This window comes from Podarcis vaucheri (assembly GCF_965113315.1).
Source record: "Podarcis vaucheri genome assembly, chromosome: 9".
Lineage (NCBI taxonomy): Eukaryota > Metazoa > Chordata > Lepidosauria > Squamata > Lacertidae > Podarcis > Podarcis vaucheri.
In genome coordinates this window covers 74,618,131-74,641,961 of record NC_138767.1, presented here as the reverse complement: position 1 = coordinate 74,641,961, position 23,831 = coordinate 74,618,131, and the positions used below count along the sequence as shown (strand labels likewise).

Genomic DNA, 23,831 nt, shown 5'->3' with positions numbered 1-23,831 from the left:
GCTTGGAGACTCCTGAAGGGGAGTGAAAGGCGGGATATCAAATCCAAACTCTTCCTTTTCAAGTTACAAGAAAGGAGATTACGACTCAACATTCAGAAAAACTTTCTGGCGGTAAGAGCTGTTTGGCAGTGGAACAGACTTCCACGAGAGGTGGTGGACTCTCCTTCCTTGGAAGTTTTTAAACAGGTTGGATGACCATCTGTCATGGATGGTTTAGCTGAGATTCCTGCATTTCAGGGGACCCTTGGACTAGATGACCCTTGAGGTCCCTTCCAACTCTTAAGATTCTATGATTCTGTAAGGATAGGTGTACCTGTCAATTATTAAGTAAACTTCAGTTCCAAAGCGGTCACAAGTTAGGCATTAGTCTCTCACGTTAGATGTGGCAAGTTGAAGGCGAGGCTGTAAAATCAATTTTAGAAATAATAAAAACTACTTTTGTATTATAATTTCTGGTTTTCCTTCCAGCTGGCTGAAATTAAAGTGAAACTTATGGAAGCAAAAGATGCATTGGAGAAAAGTGTGGCTTTGCAGGATTTCAGCCAGGCATCCCTGTTGAAAGAGAGAATAATGGAACTGGAAAGCATTAAAAGTGACCTGTTAAAAGAGGCCGAGGCGCCTCCAGCCAAAGAAATATGCATGGAAAAGGTGCTGATCTTTACACCAGCTACTCGGGTTCAGTTACATCGTTTTTAAATAAGCATGAATGTATTTGTGTGGTTTTTTAAATTGGTACGAAGTAAACCTTAAAGAAGTATACTTCTCATGTTGATGTGTTGTAATGCTCACATCAAATAACAGTTTCTGTGTGATTATTTAGGCTTTGTACACAGTGTCTATTTCTCAATTATGAAGGACTAGAGAAACCTTCTTGGACCTCCCTAGTATCTTAAAGGGATGGAATTGGAGATACAGTTTGTGGGATGTGAAGGTGGCATTCTACAGTGTGTTCAAATAATTATTATTTTCTCCCCCCCCCCTTTTTTTTTTAAAAAAAGAGTGATCCTGAAACATTACTGAAATGTCTGATGATGTGCAACGAACTTCTCAAGCAGCTGTCCCTTTCGAAAGGATTAGGCCCAACAATGGATGCAATAATTGAATCTTTGGTAGGTGACAACAAAAGAAGACATACCTGGGAGTTGAGAATATGTATTCTGAGCTGCTTGAATATTAATATTCCATTTCTGAACTTTGTAAATGCATATTTGGACAACCAAGGACAGAAATCAGAGGGTTAGGCTGGGCCTCAGAGACTCTCACCTCATCTCTTTGCAGAACAATAGAATATGGAGGATGAAACCATCTACTCCAGACCCAACATAGATTGCTAAGCATCACTTTTTTGTGCCAATTTTTAAAATTAATTTCCCAATAATTCCCCAATAATAGTCCAGTAATAACAATATCAGTTAATACAATTGTTCAAATACCAATTATTTCCCAGTTAATACATTTTGGTTAAAGTGGTTCCCCGCACAGTGGATTTAATGCATTCCTGATAATATATTTTTGCATTCCGTAATCTTATTAATTTCACTTACATTACAGTTAAAATAGTACGGTAATACTCTATACGACAACTGCATTCTTAATGGTTTCTAATTGTGTTATGATATTATTTAACTTTATAAAACTTCAAGTGAGGAGCTGTAACTGCTCTCATTCTTCTGTCCTGCGTGTGAAAACTGTTCTGTCCATGGAGATTCCTTCTGATCATATTTGGCAGGGGTCAGCAACCTTTTTCAGCCGTGGGCCGGTCCACCATCCCTCAGACCATGTGGGGGGCCGGACTATATTTTGGGGAAAAAATAATGGACAAATTCCTATGACCCACAAATAACCCAGAGATGCATTTTAAATAAAAGGACACATTCTACTCATGTAAAAACAGGCTGATTCCTGGGCCGTCAGGCCGGATTGAGAAGGCGATTGGGCCGCATTCAGCCCCTGGGGCTTAGGTTGCCTACCCCTGATATATGGTGTATCTTCCACATTTTTGGCTGTTGTCTCCCATCATGGCTTGGGGCAGAACTGTATCTCTCAACGCCTTGATTCAATGTTTCAAAATAGAACTAAAATCCACTCTGTCCCACTGATTAAACTGTCTCAGATCTTCGCCATTTCCCCCCCTCAGCCTGAGAAGAGTGGGCTATTTTCAAATGTCTAGATGATTCAGTTCTCCTTTTGAACTCCCAAGACCTCTGCATCCCTTTCCCCCCCACAGCCCAGTTTCTTTTCATCCTTACAGCTGAGATTTATGGCCAATTAGCCCAACTTAGATTACATTTCGAATCATCTCAGAGTAGTGATATGGGAGGTTGGATTTGCTTTGGTACACACAGCCAATCTCCATCCTTAAGGCGCTTGTTGGTCAGTTCTGCTTAGCCTGGAATGCCTGACAGCCCATTTTCCTTGCTGCTACCAACCACTGAAAAGATAGAGCAGTGAAAATTTCAGGGAGGAAGAAAAGTGATTCCATTTCTAATGTAAAACTTATGAAGAATTACAGTGGTGCCCCACAAGACGAACGCCTCGTGAGACGAAAAACTCGCAAAACGAAAGGTTTTTTTGGTTTTCGTGTTGCCTCGCAAGACGAATTTCCCTATGGCCTTGCTTTGCAAAACGAAGCTTGCCCCGCAAGCTCCGGGGACAGCGGGAAGTGCAGCGCGTCTTCCCCGCTGTCCCCGGACCTCTTTTGAAGCAAGGGGCGTCGGGGAGAAGCGAACTTCTCCCCGCAGCCCCTTGCTTCAAAAGAGGGGACAGAGCGGCGCTTCCCCTCTGCCCCCGGACGGTCTCCATAGGAACGCATTGATTGATTTTCAATGCATTCCTATGGGAAACCGTGCTTCGCAAGACGAAAAACTCGCAAGAAGAAAAAACTTGCGGAACGAATTAATTTCGTCTTGCGAGGCACCACTGTAGTTGTGTTCTTTCTGCTGCACTTTCAAAAAAATGCAAAAATTACTATTCCGGGGTGGGAGTGAGGTGTTAACTAGACAGATTGCCTGTTTGAATATTCCTATGATAAGTTCTGAAAGGGTGGAAGTCAGGTGTAAACGAGTATCACCTTTCATTTTCCTGTTTAGTTGTCTGAAGGAGATTCTTACTCGCCCCAGACAAGCAATTTAATGACTGACTGGAAGATTATGTCAAGCTTTACATGAAATGTGCATTACTGTTTGTTTAGATAATTCCAGGAGTTACTAATATCCATCCAGCTGTAAGAAATTTGGCAGTTTTATGTTTGGGTGGCTGTGGTTTGCAGAGCGAAGAATTTGCGAGCCAGCACCTTGCATTGCTGTTGCAGGTAAATATTCTACATTGTGACCTTTCTACATTATCTCATTTAAATTAAGAAACTTTATTGCTTTGAAAAATGGTGGGGTGTAAAGGCTCGTTTAACTTGCATATCTTTCCATGGAAAGGTGCAATGGGAAGTGATTTGCTAATTGATGAACCTGGCATATCAACAATTGACCCCCATATTAGTAAACTTGGACTTGCTATTTTTGGCTCAGTACAAGAATGCGTGGGCTCTTACTGTGTCATGATGAGGCAAGTTCTCTTGCATATTGAAATCTTTCCTTCCAATTGGATGATTAAGAGGTGATTGGTTGTTACTTTTATACCCTAGTGAGAAAGAGAGCTGCAGAGCTGTAGTTTCCCACATATCAGTGGAGTTAAGAATTGGATCTCCAACCTTGGCACCACTTCATGTTGAAGGACCGCAAATTAGAGATGAGCTTGCAGTATCTCCAAATTTGGGAGTTGTGTACAGCTATTAACCAAGTGAAAAACAACAAACCCCCAACCGTTCATTATTACCTGAGAATGCAGAGCTTTTCACATTGTTTTTTAATCTTTTTATAACTTGGGGTTATTAGCATTTTCGGGATGCGGGTGGCACTGTGGGTTAAACCACAGAGCCTAGGACTTGCCGATCATAAGGTCGGCGGTTCGAATCCCCGTGACAGGGTGAGCTCCCATTGCTCGGTCCCTGCTCCTGCCCACCTAGCAGTTCGAAAGCATGTCAAAGTGCAAGTAGATTAATAGGTACCACTCTGGTGGGAAGGTAAACGGCGTTTCCATGCACTGCTCTGGTTCGCCAGGAGCGGCTTAGTCATGCTGGCCACATGACCTGGAAGCTGTAATCCGGCTTCCTCGGCCAATAAAGTGAGATGAGCACCGCAACCCCAGAGTCGGTCACGACTGGACCTAATGGTCAGGGGCCCCTTTACCTTTACCTTTATTAGCATTTTCAGGGAGGGGGGATTAAGAGACAATAGTGTACAAAACTGACACTGAAGGCAAGGGGATTAAATTGGTCACATTTATGAATTCAGATATCCTGTTCATCTTTCTAATGCCAGGTCTTGCAAATTGATGAAATAAAGGTAAAACTAAGTGCTTTAAAGGCTGTCTTTGACCAATTGATGATGTTTGGGATGGAACCTTTCAAAGCAAAAAAGGGAAAATGTGCCCAAAGTGAAAATGAAGAGAATGGAAATGAAAAGAATGGAAATGAAGAGAATGAAAATGAGGTGACTAAGGAAACTGAAGAAGAAACTGCAACTACCCACAATCTCCTTCAGCTTCTTTCTGGGTTCTTAGACAGTGAGGTAAGGTCATGAAATCAGCTAATATTAATACATGGGGTTTTATTGTATTTTTTAACAAAAGGATAGAAGTATGTTGGTTATTAAATATGAAAGCAACAACTGGTATGTTTATATTCTTGCAGCTTATTATTTCAACAGAGCTAAGTATGTAAAACTGACTTACAAAAGACATTTTTGCTGCTGCTACATGTTTGTTTACATAGATTCACTACTTTTCCTTATTTCTTGGGCTCACGACAGGCAGCAGGAGGAGCTCACAGTCCTAGATAACATTAGTACGTTAAAGAGTTTTGCTTCCATGATAAAAGGTGGAAAGACCTCATAGTTTGGAATTAGCATTAGGGGGGAAAATTGATTTTATATATTTTCTCTGTGAACTAATTTAGGTCAGTGGAGATGAAGAAAGTTAGAATAAATGATAATGGACCTTCTCTGGGGAAGATAATGTAGTTTGCAGTGGGGCAGCCCTTTCCGAGGTAGTGAGAAAGAACAACTGGTTCTTGTCTGACAGGTGTTGTTGAACACATGGTATGGTGCGTTATGCTGCCATCTTGTGGCTGAAGGCAGGAAATGCAGACTGGTCTTTGTCCATTGGCCATGCCTCCATCACCTCAGTCATTTGAATGGATCAGACTAAACTCATGTAAGGAAATTAGTGCCTGAAAAGCAGTAAAACAATCAACCAAACTACAGAAACTTAGTAAAAAGGGCATTGCAGCAAACACATAGGTCCACCCAGTTGGCTGCCTTTCTATTTTTTCTCCTATCTATGCTGTCTCTTCAACACCTCTGAGGAATATCTGTCCAATGGACAAATACCAGTCTGCTTTCCCCATCTTTAGCCACAGGAGGGCAGCATAACCCACCATGTTGGGTGTTCACCATCTCTGGAGAGAGAAAAAACATTACAAAGCGTCACCCAGTGCAATTGCCTCCATCCCCTTTAAACTCTGTTTTAGAGGCTGTGTAATACGTGTGAGAGGTTTTACTTTTGCAGATGTGCTAGGGTGTCACAATTTATGGTTTCTTCTTTACACTGTTGCTTTTTATAGAGCTGATATATCTACTATATGAGTGATCCCAGACCACAGATGATTGAGGGCTGTCAAGTGCTTTTGTATTAATCTTACTGAACGAAACCCAAATAGCTCGCTCTTTTTCCTTTCTAGGCTAAATGAACAAATGCAACCCTAAGTAAAACCTTTTTCTAGATTTCAGAACTCAGGACCGTATCTGCTGAGGGCCTAGCCAAACTCATGTTCTCTGGGCGACTGATTAGTGCTAAGCTGCTTTCTCGACTTGTTTTGTTGTGGTATAATCCGGTGACTGAAGAAGATACCTGTCTCCGACATTCCCTAGGTGTTTTCTTCCCTTTATTTGCTTACTCAAATAGGTACGACTCTTGCCACTCCACTTTCCCCCTCCTTTCTCTACATTTTAGCCAGTTTGAATTTAACATAATTAGACAACAGGAGGAAAAAAGTTCGTTTTCATGCTTTTATGAGAAAAGTTGCCTGACAGTGTAGTGCACTCCTATACATGCCTATTCCTAAGTAAGGTCCACTGAGTCCAGTGGGATTTATTCCCAGGTAAGCGTGCATAGGATTGCAGTCTCATCTCATTCTTTCTAACCTTGTCCTCCAGATGCCTAGCTGCCGTGAGTAGCTTATCTTGGTTTAGTGTGCTGGGCAAGGCCACTCTACATTTTTAACTGTACCTCCCTATGGTTATCTATCCAATTTCCTTGGGCAGAACCCAATATTTCATTTATTCCTCACTCGAGTTTGGAAGAACTTCCTACAGTTTCTAGAAGTAGAATTTTGATAACAAAGAGCCCAGTTTTACAAGACTATAAAGGTATATTTTCTTCTGTACAGTGGTACCTCGGGTTACATACGCGTCAGGTTACACATGCTCAGGTTACAGACACCGCTAACCCAGAAATAATACCTCGGGTTAAGAACTTTGCTTCAGGATGAGAACAGAAATCGTGCTCCGGCGGTGTGGCAGCAGCAGGAGGCCCCATTAGCTAAAGTGGTGCTTCAAGTTAAGAACAGTCTCAGGTTAAGAACAGACCTCCGGAACGAATTAAGTACTTAACCCGAGGTACCACTGTATTGGGAATGTGCATGGGGAGGCATAGATGACTTGGTCCTCCATTAAAGCCTAGAAATTACAAGACAATGAAACAAGTTCCCTTGAATGTGTATTACAAGATCTGGACATACTTTTTGGAAAGTTTCTTGTAATGCATTATATTAACATCTACTCCATTTTTAAAATCCAGGACGAATCAGGAATGCTTCGGAGAAGCTTTTCTTCCAACTTTAAAAATATTGTTTAACGCTCCTGCATCTTCACCGTTGTCTGAAGTTGATGCAGCAAATGTTTCTGAGTTGTTTGTGGACCTGACAAGACCAAGTGGGCTGGATCACATCGCTAAGAATTCACGGAACTACCAGGTATGCAGAGTCCTATCCTATTTTGCTGAAGCTGAGATTGAGCAGTGCCTCCTGATACCTGGTAAATGCTACAAGATGATTGTGGGACAGGAATTTTCAATATTTGATTCTGTCCCCGTCAGCCTTCCCCCTTTTCGGCATCTTGGGAGCCGCAGTCGGGAGGGGCGCCGTTGTCCCACACCCCCGACGGCCCTTGTGGTGGCATCGGGGGGGGGAGGGTGCTCTCCATTCCGGCCTTGGAAGGCAAGGCCAATTTTTGTAAGGTTGTGCTGCTTTGGGGAGAAGGAGCCATGTCGCTTTGCTGGCTACCTTCCCCCGTCTTTTCGGTGGCTTGGGAGCTGCGGACAGGACAGGTGCCTGTGATGGCCTGGGACTCGGAGCCAGAGGAGTCTCAGTCTGCACCAGATCCTTTGCCCCAGGTGGCATCTGAACCTAGTCTGGGGCCTGATTCTGAAGAGCCCCAGTCTGCACAGGTTCCCCTGCAACAAGCACCAGCTGGGCCGAGTCAGGGGCCTGAGCCTGCCCTGGCTCCAGATGCGGGGATTACCTTGTTGCCTTCACTTACCTGGGCCATCACTTACAGCTGCTCCACTACCAGTTGGGTCAGGGGAGGCTGAGGCAGCCCATGGGTCTAGTAACCCACCGACGTCTCCCGAGCTGCAGAGACTGAGGTCTGAGAGAAGGAGAGGCCTGAGTACTTGCAGGAGGAGTGCTCGCCTTCAGGTGAGACAGGGAAGTGAGTCACCGGGGGATCAGGACCGGCCGTTAGTCCGTCAGAGATAAAAGGCTGCTGGACCCTGCCCCAGGTTGCGGGAGCAACATTGCTGCTTGCTGGAACCTGCCTGTTACCCTGTGCCAAGCCTCCCCCAAGCTGCCGAAAAGAAGGGGGGAAGGCCACCAGACTTTTTTTCTTTTCCCCTCCTTGAATTTTAAAGGTGTGGCTTATATTCGGGCCAATACGGTAACTGCAGAAAATTCTTAAACCATAAAGACACTTGTAATGTGGATTTTTAAAATTTATTTTTTGGTCATTATGGTTGTATAATAAATAGGTAAAGGTAAACTGACCATTAGGTTCAGTCGCGGACGACTCTGGGGTTGCGGCGCTCATCTCGCTTTATTGGCCGAGAGAGCCGGCTTACAGTTTCCGGGTCGTGGCCAGCATGACTAAGCCGCTTCTGGTGAACCAGAGCAGCGCACGGAAACGCTATTTACCTTCCCGCCGGAGTGGTACCTATTTATCTACTTGCACTTTGACGTGCTTTCAAACGGCTAGGTTGGCAGGAGCAGGAGCTCACCCTGTCGCGGGGATTTGAACCGCTGACCTTCTGATCGGCAAGCCCTAGGCTCTGTGGTTTAACCCACAGCGCCACCCGTGTCCCCTATATAATAAATAGATAAAGGTAAAAGAGGCAGTTAATTTAATCTTAAAGATGGAATGCATAGAGGAAGGGGAGGAGGTCTGAGGGTTCGAAAGAACTATTTTAATGTTGGAAATCGTTTTTTATACGTATACAAGTTTTTCAAAAACTTAAAAATTATTTTAAAAAGGAAATTCTTAAACAATATGCAGTCAGATATTATGACGTACTATTACCTTTTCCAGGGGTTGACAGTTCATGATAATTTGGCAGTGAAAATATGCCATGAAATCTTGATGGATCCAAGTGCGCCTGATGTCCGTATCTATGTAAAAGCTTTGAGTTCCTTAGAACTTAATAAAGACTTCACAAAAGACCTGCTGGTTTTATTAGATGAGATCCTTGGGGTAGGTAATCACTTTTTAAATTAAATTTGGAGTGTGTGTGTGTGTGTGGAATAGTGCTTAAATGGTAGCCCCTTAGCTTCATTTGCCATAAGTAGAACTTAACTGAATAGGAGAGATCCTTTAAAACAAGAACTTCCTGACCATGTGAGATAACTTTGGTCTTTATGGTGCAAGTTGCCTCTGAGTCAAGTAATTAATAAATGACCCTGGAGAACTTCATTTTGGAAAACAAGTATTGTTGTTGATAAGCCTTTATTTGCTTTTATTCTGCCGATTCTAAAAAAAACCCATAGAATTAAAATGAGTGACTTTAAACCTTGGTATAAATGTTTTCCAGCACATTCCTATATCTCTCATGTTGCTGTTTGATTATTGGCAGTTATTAACTTGGGCTTCTTTGTTAATGTGTGTGTTAAAGCTGAAGTTAATTTAAACTGCTTCACATCTAAGATGGAGAAAAAGATGCATGTGTTGTTATGTTGATATATGCCCATTGCACAATTACTTTATAATTAATTCCCACCATTTAAGGTTGCATTAATATTCACCATTATCCTTCACTGCAGAAATTGAACGATAAAATGTGTTTACGAATGATAGAAAAAGTGAAGAGCAACATAAACGGGGAAAACAGAATTAATGGAGGCATCTCTGAAGAGGTACAGGAAACGGACCTTTCTCAAGTAACTCAAGACACTGCTAGCCCCGACAAACACCACTATAATGACAGAACATCTAATTCCGCTGACCAGAGTGGAGAAGGTAATGTAAAAACAATAAACTAAAAAAGACCTCTGGTTGTTGTTTTTTAATTCTTCTCTCTAGAATAGCTGTCTAATGTAAAGAGTGTATGCTGTCTAATGCTGCAACCCTGTACCCACTTATGTGGAAATAAATCATTGAGGCATATTTCTAAGTAGACATATGCAAGATTGCAATATAAATCAAGTTAACCTGAGAGAAAACTGTTCAACTTTATGCCTGATTCTGTATTGCCTCTGCGTTAAGGAGAGCATCCAATAAGGTTTTTCTACACAAGAGCCACTGAAATGAGTGGGGAGGCATTTATTATATGCACATCCTTTAAATATTTTTGTATTTTGCTATATTTATATCTTGCCTTTCCGCCACTGAACGCAAGGTGGAATACAGTGGAACCTCGTGTTATGGACAGGATCCGTTCCGGAGCCCCACCCGTAACACGGAACTGACGTGAGCCAAAGGGCCGCATCTGTGCACATGCGCAATGCGATTTAGCACTTCTGCGCATGCGCGAGCGGCGAAACCTGGAAGTAAACTTCCGGGTTGCCGCAGGACGCAACACGAAGCGGACATAACATGAGGTATGACTACATGGTTCTTCTCTCCCCTTGTTGGATAGCTTGGCTTCAGAGATGATGATTGTTCCAAGGTTACCGCATTGAGCATCACAAATGAGTGAGGATTTGAACCTCAACAGTGGCAACATCCACCCCCTCCACATTTTTACATGGCGATGTGAGAAGAGCGTTTACTACGGCCCGTTTCCATTCTATACCCACGGCCTTCCTCCAGGGGATTTGCTCTAAGACCCCTATTACTCAGCGTCTATGTCCATGCACAATGAATGAAGTAGAGGACTTCATACATTTCTTTTTCTACTGCCCTATGTATGAGCCAATAAGATCTAAGCTCCTCCTCTTGATCCCGCCCACCATTACATCTAAGGAAGACTGTTTGAAATCGCTTCTTGTGGACGCAAATCCTCAAATTTCTCGTGGGGTGGCAATCTTCATAGTGCAGGCTCTGAAACTCAGGGCTACTCTGACAGGGTAGTGTGTCCTAGACCTGGACCTGTTTTGGGGCCATTTTATGCTTTATATTTATCCGCATATTAGATTTTTGGCGCTGGCAACTAAATCTTTGCATTATTGTCTTAGGATAATTTAAATGTCATTACGCCAGCAATACCGCCTTGAATTTTGCTTGGTTGCTTGTCTCTAGCATTTTTGTATTGTCTTATTTTGCTATGGCTGTATGCTAATGCAATAAAGGTTTGATTTGATTTACATGGCAATGTGCAGCAAAATTCTGGTTCAGGCTGCAGGTGCCTGCCATCTTCCTGGAAGTCGCCAGCCTTGACTTTGCTTTGCAAGGCAGCTGCTCTCGAAAGCATACCCGATTGATATGGCTAACTTGACCCAACAATCTCTCTCTTCCACCACATACGCAAAGAACTCTCGCTGCAGTCAAATGATGTTGTTGTTTAGTCGTGTCTGACTCTTTGTGACCCCATGGACCAGAGCATGCCAGGCACTCCTGTCTTCCACTGCCTCCCGCAGTTTGGTTAAACTCATGTTGGTAGCTTCGAGAACACTGTCCGACCATCTCGTCCTCTGTCGTCCCCTTCTCCTTGCGCCCTCCATCTTTCCCAACATCAGGGTCTTTCCAGGGAGCCTTCTCTTCTCATGAGGTGGCCAAAGTATTGGAGCCTCAGCTTCAGGATCTGTCCTTCCAGTGAGCACTCAGGGCTGATTTCCTTCAGAATGGATAGGTTTGATCTTCTTGCAGTCCATGGGACTCTCAAGAGTCTCCTCCAGCACCATAATTCAAAAGCATCAATTCTTCAGCGATCAGCCTTCTTTATGGTCCAGCTCTCACTTCCATACATCACTACTGGGAAGAAGACAACCAACTGTGCCCTGCCCCTGAGCCTCTCTCACTGCCAAGGAAAAATAATAAATGAATGGAAAGAGAACCTATCCAGGTGACACTGACACCAACCCCCCCCCAAACTAAAAGAATGTTAAGTTTTACCATCACACCCACCCCTTTCCCCCTCTCTTCTCCCCCAACCTTATACACTCATAGCTCAGGTTGAATATGCTTCATGCTGAGCGTGTTCGAGCATGCGCTCAAAATGACGTCATGCGCAGAAGCGGCGAAAAGCGACGCGTGCGTGTGCAGATGTGCCATCGCTAGTTACGTTTGCTCCGGAACGGATCCTGTTCGCATCCCGAGGTACCACTGTATTGTATACAACACTAATGTTTCGCATCAAATGTAACTGATCTGTAGAAAATATGTTACAACCTGAGAGACAAAGTGCATACTTTTGTAACCAGAGAAAATCTTTAATAAAAATTAAGGAAGAAATGAAGGAAGGAAGAGGTACCTGCTGGCTACTGTCTCGTAAGCTCGCTTGGGAGCACTAGGGTGGCATGGAGTGATGGGGCTGATTCAGGGCTCCCCCAGAAGGTACCGTGCCATTTTAGTGGGGACATGTGCAGTAAAACTTTCATTTGGATTTTTGCCCCCTAAATTTAGGGCCTGTGATCCTAAACATTTTTTGTGTGAAAAGGACTTCAAATCTCAGAAATGTGTTTAGGGATGCTTGGATACTAATTTCTGCTTTTGATATTCTTTGTGTTAAGTAGAAAATAAAGAAACCACTCAAATAGCTGAAGAGAGAGAAAGCACAACTGCAGTGTCAAGATCGTCAAGAAAGAAAACCACAAAAGGTATTTAATATTCTCCTGTAAATATATTAATAGTATTTGTTTTGTGAGGGCTTAGAAACATTTTAAAAAATATTCTTTTTAATTAAGATTTCCCCATAATACAGTAAAAGTAGAACTACAGAAAATACAAACGAAATAAGTAAAATATAAAGTTCTCTCTTAAAAGTAATTATTGGCTCATATAACCCACAGAGGACAGTGGCTCCTCCTAGCTCTCACCCTGGGATCTTTTCTTTCTCCTACCTGCCTCTTACCCTGGAGACCAACATTTCCTTGTCTCTCTCACAGGGTCCTCCATCAACCCTCTACCACACCCTCATGAGTATACAATCATTCCTATTGTCTCTTTTAATTATACAGGCAGCAAGCAATTTACACAGGTCTTACAAGTGTAAGCCTATCTCACCCTGTTCCGTCGTGCCCCTTTTTGTGACGTTTTGAGGTCATTTCCGGGTTCAGCATATTTGTATGGTCACGCGCATATCGGACTCACCTAAAACAGTTGCTGCCTGTACATTTATTATTATCATCATTTTATTTTGCTGCTGTGGGCAGAAATATTTTATTTGTTTGTTTATGAGCTTTTTCCAGTTTTATATTTACAGATCATATTTTCATCCTTGTACAATAATTCACATAGACTTCACCACCCAGCTTTCCATGGCAGTTCAGATACATCTTACCTACCTGCATATCCATTAATTTACCCATCCTCTTTCGCCCCCCTTCCATATCATTGTTATCAACTGTTGATCGTAAGATTACCCCTACTTGAACGTTAAATTTAACGCCATATCTTTGTAGATATTCCCCGAAGTTTTCCCACTCATTGTCTGTTTTTATTTTGATTTCATATTTTATGCTCGCTAAATCTGCATAGTCAGGCAGCCCTGTTCAGGGAAGTTTTTAATATGTGACATTTTAGTGTATTTTTCATCTTTGTTGGAAGCCGCCCAGAGTGGCTGGGGTACAAATAAATTATTATTATTATCACTTCATCTCCAGTTATGTCCAGAAGGAATGCTTCTGGTTTCTTAGGGAAAGTAAATTTAAAGATCTTTTTTAACTCAAAATTTCCAGGTGTATTTGTACTGCCACCACAGGTGGCGAAATGATCTCTCTGCTTCTAAGCATTTCCAGCAGAACGTGGAACCTCTTTTACACATTTTGACCAATTTGACAGGCGTCAAATACCACCTGTAATGCATCTTTTGCATGTTTTCTCTTATCTGATAACGGGCAGAAAAGTTCATTGTTTTATTCCATATTTTCCCCCAAGCTAAGATTTCAATGATATGCCCAGTGTCTATTGCTCATTTTGTCATTGCCTATTTGATGAGTTCATCTTTAGTCTCCCATTCTAATATTTTTATATATTTACATTATTTTTTGTGTGTGTTCGGATATCAGTTTTTCAAATTCTGATCCTCCTTGTTGCTGCCTGTACATCTAAGCTGCTGTTAGTGTGTTGCTGTATGATCAAAATGTCTTCTTCTTTCGTGATCACTTGTAGCCGAGTAGGATTGTCTTCCATAAACACAGTTTTAACAATGAGTCTGTAAGTGACTCAAAATGTACGGAGACGTTCACATAATTTTGCTATTACTGTAACACATATTGGATAAGATACATTTGTGGCTTTATAGTCCTTAAGGCCTTTACAAGCCCTCTAATATTGGCTTACAGAACTGTCCCTTAGATTAGAGAAGATTTCGTTTTGACCCTGTTCAGCCTTTGAGTGTTGATGGAGCTGTAGTCTTACAACCTGCTAGAAGCTGGGCATGCTAAAGAGACTTTGTGTCAGGAACTGCCAGTACAGTGAATGTGCTTGCAGGGACTCTGCGGGTGGAGCAGTGAAAATGGGTAGAGAAACTAGTTCTACAATTTTAAAGGCAGTCTTTGAGGGAGAAAAAATAATTTGTGGTCTTTTAGGTTTGAGAAAAACGGAAGACAAGTCTGTGCCAAGAAGAGGAAATAACAGAATTGTGGAGTCCGAAAGTGAAAGGTAATTTGTGTGCAAACATGGAATGTTTATGCAGCAACTCCTGTTTCAATTGGACAAACATTTATAATTCTCACTCATCTCCCCACCAGCAGACATTCAGCTAAATTGATCTGTTTAGTCATTTGCTGATTTACATATATACAACAGGACTGCAGCTTTGGGTGACTTGACCCTGTGGCAGTGAGCTGTGGGACCCTGCAGGGCTACAAAGTTCCCTCAGTGCTTTGAAACATGTATAGGAAGCTGTTTGGTGCTGCCATCATTTGGGACTTTGGGTCACCATTATGTAAGCGAGACCTCGCTGTAAAGCCAGCAAAGCAAGAGCCGCTAATACGCTCTCCACGGCTCTTGCTCTAAAGCAAGAAAAGCGAGAGCTGCGCAGAGTGTGTCAGCGGCTGTCGCTCAGCGAGTGACGGACGGGAGCCATGGCTCCGGCTGCGGAGGCATCCCTCAGCTCGCGACTGCAGTGGCAGCCGAGGGATCCCTCTGCCATCCAGTGTATTCGCTCCATAAGACACACAGACATTTCCCCTTACTTTTTAGGAGGGAAAAAGTTCGTCTCATGGAGTGAAAAATACGGTAGGTGTTACGTAACCGTGTACAGTGGTGCCTCGCAAGACGAAAAGAATCCGTTCTGTGATTCTCTTCGTCTAGCGGTTTTTTCGTCTTGCGAAGCAAGCCCATTGACGGATTAGCGCTATTAGCGGATCAGCTGATAAGCGGCTTAGCGGCTTAGAAAAAGGGGGGGGGGAGGGAAAAAAGCCAGCAGGAACTCGCAAGACATTTTCGTCTTGCGAAGCAAGCCCATAGGAAATTCGTTTTGCGAAGCACCTCCAAAACGGAAAACTCCTTCGTCTAGCGAGTTTTCCGTCTTGCGAGGCATTCGTCTTGCGGGGCACCACTGTACTGATCTTGCAGGATCCACACTTGCGGCTTATATTATATATTGTTAATTTGTTTTGCAATCTGCCCTTCCTCCCAAAAGAGCTCGTGCATGTTATCAGACCCACTTAGAAAGTCCTGAACAATTTAGGGTCTAGGGTCTGTGTGGCCTCTCCCAGTACCAGCCTGCCTAGGCTTTATTGGGATACTTTCATGCTGGTCCCAGGCGAGTGCTGCTTGTTGTGTGGTGATGCAAGATATGGCCATCTGTAGTTTCACCCCAGCTGGGGGTGGGAATGGGCAGATAAAGCAGAGGTGTATATGACCCAGAACAGAGAGGTAAAGAAGGCTGACACAATAATTTGCAATAACTCAAATAAATGAGTGCTGATTCTAGTTTAAAATGGTGGATTAATGATTCCTAAACCCTGTTACTTTGCAGTGAAGAAGATCAACAATCTGTTTCACTGGCAAGACCATCACGCCGAGCAAAAGCAACAGCTCTTGAAAAAACCAGAATGAATCTCTCCAAGCTTCTGGACAAATAATTTAACTGACCGAAAAGTAGACCAGTGCAGCTGGATGTAAACCCACTTTTAAATAATTGTATGTAAAAAACAAAGCAAAGCACACCTGCTCGGTAACTCATTTTCTGCTTAATCCTTTTTGTGTGTGCACATGCAGTAAATGGTTAGACTTGGGTATGCAAAGACAAATACTTTCTTTAATTTCGGAAGAGTTTCTTCTGACTTGCATATTTTTTTTTTAAAGATTTGACAGTAGTGCACAATGTGGATGATTTGCGAATAGTACCACCTAATGAGGTTACATTGCATATCTGGCTTAATTGCAAGCTGTATTCTGTTCCCTGCATATGGTGCAGGTGCTAACCTATTTATGGATTATAGGTCAGTTTTTTTTTACCATGCAAAATGTATAAATGTACTGTTGAAGTTACTCTTTTAAAAGATGGAATAAAGGACATTTACTGGATATTGCTCATCTTTACCAGTTTGATGGCTGTAAGATTATTTTGGCTTCAAAGGTGGTGGTAAAAGCGGGATTATGAACATATTATGCAGAATTTTGGTAGATTGGACTGGCATAAAATTCTAGAAGTCTGAAACCTTAAAATTTCAGACTTATTGCCTTTATATTTGAGATGTATCTGAAACATAGGTCAGTTCAAGTTGCCCACTGTACCTTGCTATTATTATTATTATTATTATTATTATTATTATTATTATTATTATTATATTTATCCCGCCCATCTGACTAGGTTGCCCCAGCCACTCTGGGTGGCTTCCAGCATATATAAAAACATAGTAAGACATTAAACCTTTAAAAGCTTCTTTATACAGGGCTGCCTTCTGGTATCTCATACTGTTGTTATTAAAAAGAAACTATTGGTGGTGGGAGTAGTGATAGAGATGGCTGATCCATTAGTCCTGGGTACACCTTGTGTGCTAGAATTCTCATCCACTAACTGTCACGTTTCGGTGGAAAAAAAGTTAGTGCTCATAATACTTAAAGCTGTGTAAAGGCATAAAATGCTGCTGTATTTTATTAGCAGTATTTTGGAAATGAGGTGGGTTTCTTTGAAATCTTGGTTGTAGAGTGAATATTAAATGGTTGATTTATTATACTGATTGATTGTTTAAACTGGCTGTAGGATATAATATGCTCCATATTTGAAAACATGGTGCCAGGACTGCCTTCTGTCTGTGTGCAAGTAATCTATTTTTAAAACAAACTATAGACAATGTAACCATTTTAAGACAGAAAATCCAGAATGTAGTTTATAACCATTTTAATCTTAGTTTGATGTAATTTCTACAAGTTTTCACCCCCGTCACCAAACACTTAGCAAAATGTTGATAAAATGAAGGCTTAGGAAATGACTGAGTCTGTTTTCTCTACAATCAATGGCCCTTCAGATTATTATTTTTTAAAAAAATCACATACATTTCATAGAATAGGTGAAAATTATGATTTAGAAAGCATACCATACATTTTAATAATTATAATCTGTAAGATTTTTAAAACCCTTTGCATTTTTATACAGCTTTGCACCAAGGTAAACTATCTACTGAATGTATGAATAACTTTTACACGTCACGTTACATAAATATATTAACATCTGTGCACGAAATAAAACCAGAGAATATATCATTAGCGGCAAAAGAATAGAAAGAAATACAGCATACTGTAAAAAAGACAGTATCTCATTCTTATGACCTATACTGAAGTTGTTTCGTATTTACATGCAAAGAGTCACAGCCAACTAACAATATTCATGGTTTACTATGAAGCCACAACCCCAGCATGTCATCTCATGATCAAAAATGCTTATTCAGCAGAAAAAAACAATTGCACACAATGTACAAAACAATAGTGCAAGAAGAGCTGCAAACTCCTTGTTCTCTTCATCTTTGAGCTTTTGGTTAAAAACTATACAGCTGACCAGAGATGCTGTTGTGAAACTTAGCTTCTACTCCATGGGTAGATTTAAGGCACATCATTATTTTCACAGGTTGGGTGCTTATCTTGTGTCAAATATGTTCCAGTTTTCTGTTTTTTTTCATAAGTAGAAACTGGTTAGAGGGAGGACAGGAATTTAAATTTAGATTAAAAATTGAAACTATCATCTAAAGTAGATGCAGCAACCTGAATTTTATTGCACTGTCCAGAATATCAGGTTTCATTGGCTTTCTAAGTGCTGCCCTGTCCTATTGGATTGAGCTATTTGAGCATACACAGATCCCATCTCACAACTACTATGAAATTGGATTTCCCAATCAGGAACAGGAGTCTCCAAAGTGATTAGCAGTGTCCTACTTTATCTGGAAAACATCACGAGGGTGTAGTGGTTTCGAGCAAAGTTTTAATTAACGCTTCTAAAAATGGAAAACGTTGAAACCTCTTGGGCTTTGCAGAGGCAGAAACTGTCTGCTTCCAGTGCTGGAATACTCTACAAGCTACGGACTTATTCTACTACTCAGTACACCTAGAGACATGTATATAAAATAACTTAACAATGGTAAAGTTGTTTAGGCTTCTCAGTGCATGTATTGGAACTGCAATACATGTCTATTCTGCCTTCTAGTGCAGACGTCTAGTGCAGTCATGGGTGTGAAACTCTGTTTAGGAAAAGCTACAACTATCTCAAGTCTGCTGCAAATTGCACAACACATGGCTCTCTGGCTTGTAGTAAGGCACAGATGTATGTATGTATGCTCTTGCATAACCCTCTCCCAGTAATCGGGGAGATGAGGACAATTCTGGAATACATTTGGTTGGATCCTGAGAGCCACAAGCAGAATGACTTTTGCAGAACTTCTCTCCTCCACCCCCACAAAAAAATAAAAGCTTCTGAGGGTTGGGGAACCCTTTCTTATAGGATTTGAGGGATTGCTTACACCAGGGGTCTGCAACCCGCGGCTCCGGAGCCACATGTGGCTCTTTTACACCTTTGCCGCGGCTCCGGGGCGGATACTAGCGAGGGGAGGAGGCGCATTGTGCGCCCCGACACTCCCCACTGTGGCGGGCGCTGTACTGGCTGTGACGTCGCATGGGGGCGGTGCGTGCGTTAGTCACGCACTGTCCCGACGTCACCTTCCCGCCCGCTGTCAGATCGGACATTAAGGTAAGAAACCATATATGCAGTGTTATATTTGTTTTAAATGTCGCAATGGTTTTGCGGCTCCCAGGTTTTTTTTCTTCGGAAACGGGTCCAAGTAGCTTTTTGTCTTAAAGGTTGCAGACCCCTGGCTTACACTTACAGTTAATGAGTTCCAACCCCATTTTTGTTTTGCTATTATACATTAGGGTATTTGCTTGCTTTTAATGTAGAGCCCGTCCTGTACACTTCAAATTATACTTTCTATATCATGTTTATTCTCTGGTGGCAGTAGTAAATGGAAGAGGCAGGCAACTATTAGACTTCTTTGCAGCTACTCTAAGCATGGATTGATGGTCTGAGAGTGCAGTGCTTGAAAGTGATTTTTGCAAATATTTCAAAGGGTATGTGGGAAGGACTTTTGTACCTCTGCACACTTACTACTATGTTTCCAATAGACTTGGGTAACTGAAACTCAACTGGAACTAAGTTGTGTTTGTACAGGCTCTATATGCTATGCTCAACAGTATTTTTAAATGCACCTGTACATCTGCCAGCAAACATTTTCAATGTTTCACTAAAAATACAGAAATATTTTTTTAGGTAACTGGATGAAGTGCCTGGGTTTAGCACCTTTCAAATGAACTTACTACCAGTTGCATAATTTTAGCTCAAAAAGAAGAATGAAGGAATGCCCTTAGCCATTGAACACAATGATTCCAGGCCATGACATTCCCTTATAAAGAGCCTGGCTTTTCTGTGCAATTAAGCAGCAAGATCAATTTTACTTAGTATGTTAAGTTGCACATATGTTGAAAGGTATAGTTACACTACATATTATTTTCTCCTATAAGTGAGTGGCTGTTTCTTTTTTATGGAGAAATGTCAAGAATTGCATTTGGGGACAACTATAGTATAGGCTGCTGTGTCGTGAATCTACAGGATAGGTCACTAGCTATACACCACTGGTGCGACAGGTTATGATCAAGACTACTCTTAAGTAAGCCAGTGACATCACAGATTTTAACTCATATAAGTCCTATGCTAGCTGCTACACCTAAAACCGTGTACATGTTCAGAACAGATTCAGATCAAACAGTATAGGAACTGGGCTGGTGAAATCCAAATGTCTAATATAACTGCACAAGTCTTACAGGAATGAGTCTGCAATGTCTGCCATTGGGAAAAAGGCTGAAGGGGATCATCAGTTAATTCCAACTTTTAAAAACGGTGGCCTACATTCAAAACTCTTAGATGGGGTTCCAGGTACTCATGAATTGAATGGTGGCACTGGAGGCTCGGGATTTGCGAGGACTAGGGGTGGGTCCCCCCCCCCCCTAGTTTTGGCTGATTCGCCAGTTAAGGTTCTGTTTGGATAGAAATGGCTTGGCCACTGTACTCCATGCTCTGGTAACTTCCAGATTGGATTATTGCAATGTGTGGGGCTGTCCCTTAAGACAACTTGGAAACTTCAATTGATCTAAATGCAGTGCTACCAGTTCAGATTTCATACTACCCCGATTTAAAACAGTTGCACTGGTTGCCAGTTCATTTCTAGGCCCAATCCAAGGTGCAAGGTGTTTAAAAGCCCTAAACTACTCAGGTCCCAAATACCTGAAATACCATTTCCTTCTGTACAGACCCTCTCAGGTGTTAAGGTCAGCAGAGGGGGCCTTTTTTGTTATTCCACTACCCTCAGAAGCTTGGGGGTGGCGACAGCCCGGGAGAGGGCATCTTCTATTGCAGCTCCTAAGTTGTGGAACTCCATCCCCACACATCTAAATCATACCGCTCTAGCAAATGCTGTAAACACCTCTTTTGATACCCAATATGTATATTTTTAGGATCCATCTTATTTCTGTGATTGCAAAGAGTTTTAAACTATTTTAAGAACTGTGCTTTAATGGTTGTGACCCACCCTGAAACCTTAGGGTGAAGGATAGGTAGTACCTACTACTACTACTAATAATAATATTCAGAGCGTAGTTGCCAACACCAAGACCCAGAAAGCCATGGTTTGTAACTGCATAATCTCCTGCTCTAATTAACATTCATGACAATCTAAACCTAAAGATCCCATGGAAAGCAAGCATCCTTTATGGTCAAATCAGCTTATTTACAAAAATACATAAGTGCAAGCTGTATTACTAATCTCCAAACATATGTATCACTCTATATTTGAGCTTTGTGCTTTTAATGCATCCTTGTAGGCCACTTCAAGCTCTTGCATGGCCAAATGCATAGGGTGTTATTCAACTTCATTTTACTCTTGAGAAAATCCAGTGAAATTAAGAGACCTAATTTAGCCACTTCCTTTCATTTCCATAGGACTACACTGAGTAAAGTAACTGCATTCCACCCAATGATTTACTCTGCATACTATTAGAGCCTATATATAAGCATGCGCATCCTGGTCTGTAAATATGAACTAAATTTAACCTCTATCTTAAGCAGTACCTGACTTCTAAAAAAGATGGCATAGTCCTGAAGAGGATAATTTGTGGACAGGTTTCTATGTGCACTGTGCAGACCATTCTACTATATCAAATGGCTGCTTTGGGGGAATGAAGTCCCCTATATCTATCAGCCATGCACATTCAGGGATCTGTGCATACTCTGCTCATGGAATCCCTCCATCAACCTCTGCTGGGGAAAAAGAATTTCCTTCTCCCCATTGGGCTGGTGAGGGAAATAATGTAATTGGTGAACATTACTGTACTTGAAGATTTATAACTTGGGCCGTCTGAGCAGAAATACCAGGGCAAAGACACAATGGGACTGACAAAAGGTATATAAGTGCCCTTTTCACTATAGATGGCATGACTATACCTTCTAGTGCAAAGGTTTACATAACTCTGCGCAAACAGATACTGTAAAAAGCAGGCTGTGATGGATTAACCCTATAGTTACTCTTGCCAAATCTAACAATCCTAATTCTACTCAGGTTGAATCATTACAAAATGTTAAAATGTTCTGGCATTTTTATACATTTATTTAAAATATAATCTGCAATATGAGTAGCTGAACACATGATTATTATTATTATTTTAAAAAAGAAATGCCTACTGCGATTATACAATGTTGGATTGAACGTCCCCTCTCCCCCCCCAAAAATCTGAACTTATCAAGCAAAGCTAAACCATAAACTGCGATGCTCAAGTACTAAAGAAAACCATCCAAGTAATATACATGTGCACAAACTCCTTGCTACACTGTTTCTTGGTGCTTCCATGCAGATACCTCAGACTGGGAAGAAAGAGCAGAGCTGCAGACTACAATATGAACCAAGCTATACATGATTGTCTGTTCTGCTTGATGAAAGCCTGGCAGGTCTAGCTCTGGGGAGGGGCGAGAGAGGGAAATAGTTTAGCCTCCATGGAAGTATATCTTTTCCCCCCACTGAATCTACAGAACTTGCCCCCCCCCCCCAAGGCTATGAACCTGGAGACTTTTGAAATCCATCAAAAGTACATGAAAATAATCGACAGCTCGGTGCAGAGGTAGATTTCTTACTGGAATAATATCTAAGGACCCTACACATTTCAAGCTACACAAACTTCATCACCGTGGGGTAGCATCAGTCCTGATCGAGAACAAAACCGTTTCAAGTCACTCCCAGTTCCCTCTGCACTCAGTATGTAGTCCTGGACTGGGGGAATCTGTGCAGAGAAGCAAGCGTCTACTAGCAAGGCCAGTGCAGGTGTGCACCTATTATGATGCTCACCTGAGTCCACCTTAATGAGCTGGATTGGGTCAGAGATTGGGGGAAACCCTTTCGACCCTAAGGTAAATAAGGACACGACAATGCTAACCCCATTCCTCCACACGACATCTAGTTAAAGTCCATAGCTTCCACAGTTACATTCCCGCTAGTCTGTCTCAGGTGAGGTAACAGTGCAGAAGTCCAAGTATCCAGTAAAGATCCCTTACCAACCAAACAACTTGCCAACCAAGTTGTCTGCCAAAGGGACAGTTTTAAGGAAGCTCTGCAGACAAAAAAAAAAAAAGCTAAGTTTAACACCAAGAAAAAATATACATAAAAAGAGGGCTCATTACAGCAATCTCAACTTCGTCAGAGAGAGGTTTCTGAAGCTGCTATTTTCGGCAGGGTTGCTTCCAAAGTTCTTTTGAAAAAACACACCACGCACATAGATCTTAAGATACACACAAAATGTCACATAAAAACACAGCAATGCAATTTTACTCTGCATTGGGGGGGGGGGTTGGAATTTTAGGAAGCCAGTTTGCCCAGCATGCAACTTCTGGGCACCACGACCGAATGGCTAACCATTTTAAAGAGATTTTGGCATGCATGTTCAGAAGTCAGTCATAAGAAGCTTACGAATAGGCACAGTCCCCCAGGCCACTTTCTGTGAAGACTATGCCTGACCATCAGAAAAAGCTCTTACCCCAGGCAGCAACCCAAACAGCCCCCAGAAAGGTAGTGTCTAGCTCTTTAAAGCAGTTTTGCTTAGTTATTACAGCAATGGCTTGCTCAGTTTTTACAATCATTCACAGTATTGCATGCTTATCAGGGACTACAAGACAGATGGACTCATCTTGACGATTCATGGGTTTTGCTGTTAGACTTGGGAGCTTCCATGAAGAGGCAACTGAAATGGGATCATGGAGTATTCAACAGCTCGGCTTGCAAATCCTCCCAGCAAAGGCAGTCCAACAGGTTTAAGAGGTCCTATAAAAAAGAGAAAATTAAGACCTGGACTTCACACATTTTCATATGAATGGTGTGTGCGTTCAGAATATTCACAGATTTAGCAGAAGGTTCTGATGGTACAAAAACCCATTTAATCAGAACAAATATATTTATTCTTTGAAATTTTGTCAAATGCTGTTTTTCTTTATATTTCAGCTAAATTAATCCAGCCTTGGTAATTTCAATGGAAAAGTTAAGCATGCATGTTCTTCAATCTTTTCCATTGAAGTCAATGGGACGTACGGCCCAGCCTTTGTCC

General features: G+C 41.9%; 2 protein-coding genes across 7 annotated transcripts in view; one reads left to right on the top strand and one right to left on the bottom strand.

The window, feature by feature from the left end:
- The window catches only part of NCAPG (non-SMC condensin I complex subunit G), a 40,605-nt gene extending 24,358 nt beyond the window's left edge, over positions 1-16,247 (top strand). For 2 of the 3 annotated variants that reach the window (XM_082237343.1, XM_082237344.1), the window contains 11 exons: positions 469-648; positions 999-1,109; positions 3,191-3,310; positions 4,374-4,622; positions 5,834-6,015; positions 6,910-7,084; positions 8,691-8,852; positions 9,419-9,614; positions 12,266-12,352; positions 14,285-14,357; positions 15,682-16,247. In XM_082237343.1, coding sequence (XP_082093469.1) covers positions 469-648; positions 999-1,109; positions 3,191-3,310; positions 4,374-4,622; positions 5,834-6,015; positions 6,910-7,084; positions 8,691-8,852; positions 9,419-9,614; positions 12,266-12,352; positions 14,285-14,357; positions 15,682-15,787 — 1,641 coding nt within the window. In that variant the 3' untranslated portion in view covers positions 15,788-16,247. The remainder of the gene's footprint in view (positions 1-468; positions 649-998; positions 1,110-3,190; positions 3,311-4,373; positions 4,623-5,833; positions 6,016-6,909; positions 7,085-8,690; positions 8,853-9,418; positions 9,615-12,265; positions 12,353-14,284; positions 14,358-15,681) is intronic. The other variant, XM_082237342.1, reaches the window with a different exon arrangement.
- A 787-nt stretch (positions 16,248-17,034) lies between these two features.
- LCORL (ligand dependent nuclear receptor corepressor like) overlaps positions 17,035-23,831 on the bottom strand; it is a 60,495-nt gene continuing 53,698 nt past the window's right edge. For all 4 annotated transcript variants that reach the window (XM_082237327.1, XM_082237332.1, XM_082237328.1 and 1 more), the window contains one exon: positions 17,035-23,551. In XM_082237327.1, coding sequence (XP_082093453.1) covers positions 23,442-23,551 — 110 coding nt within the window. In that variant the 3' untranslated portion in view covers positions 17,035-23,441. The remainder of the gene's footprint in view (positions 23,552-23,831) is intronic.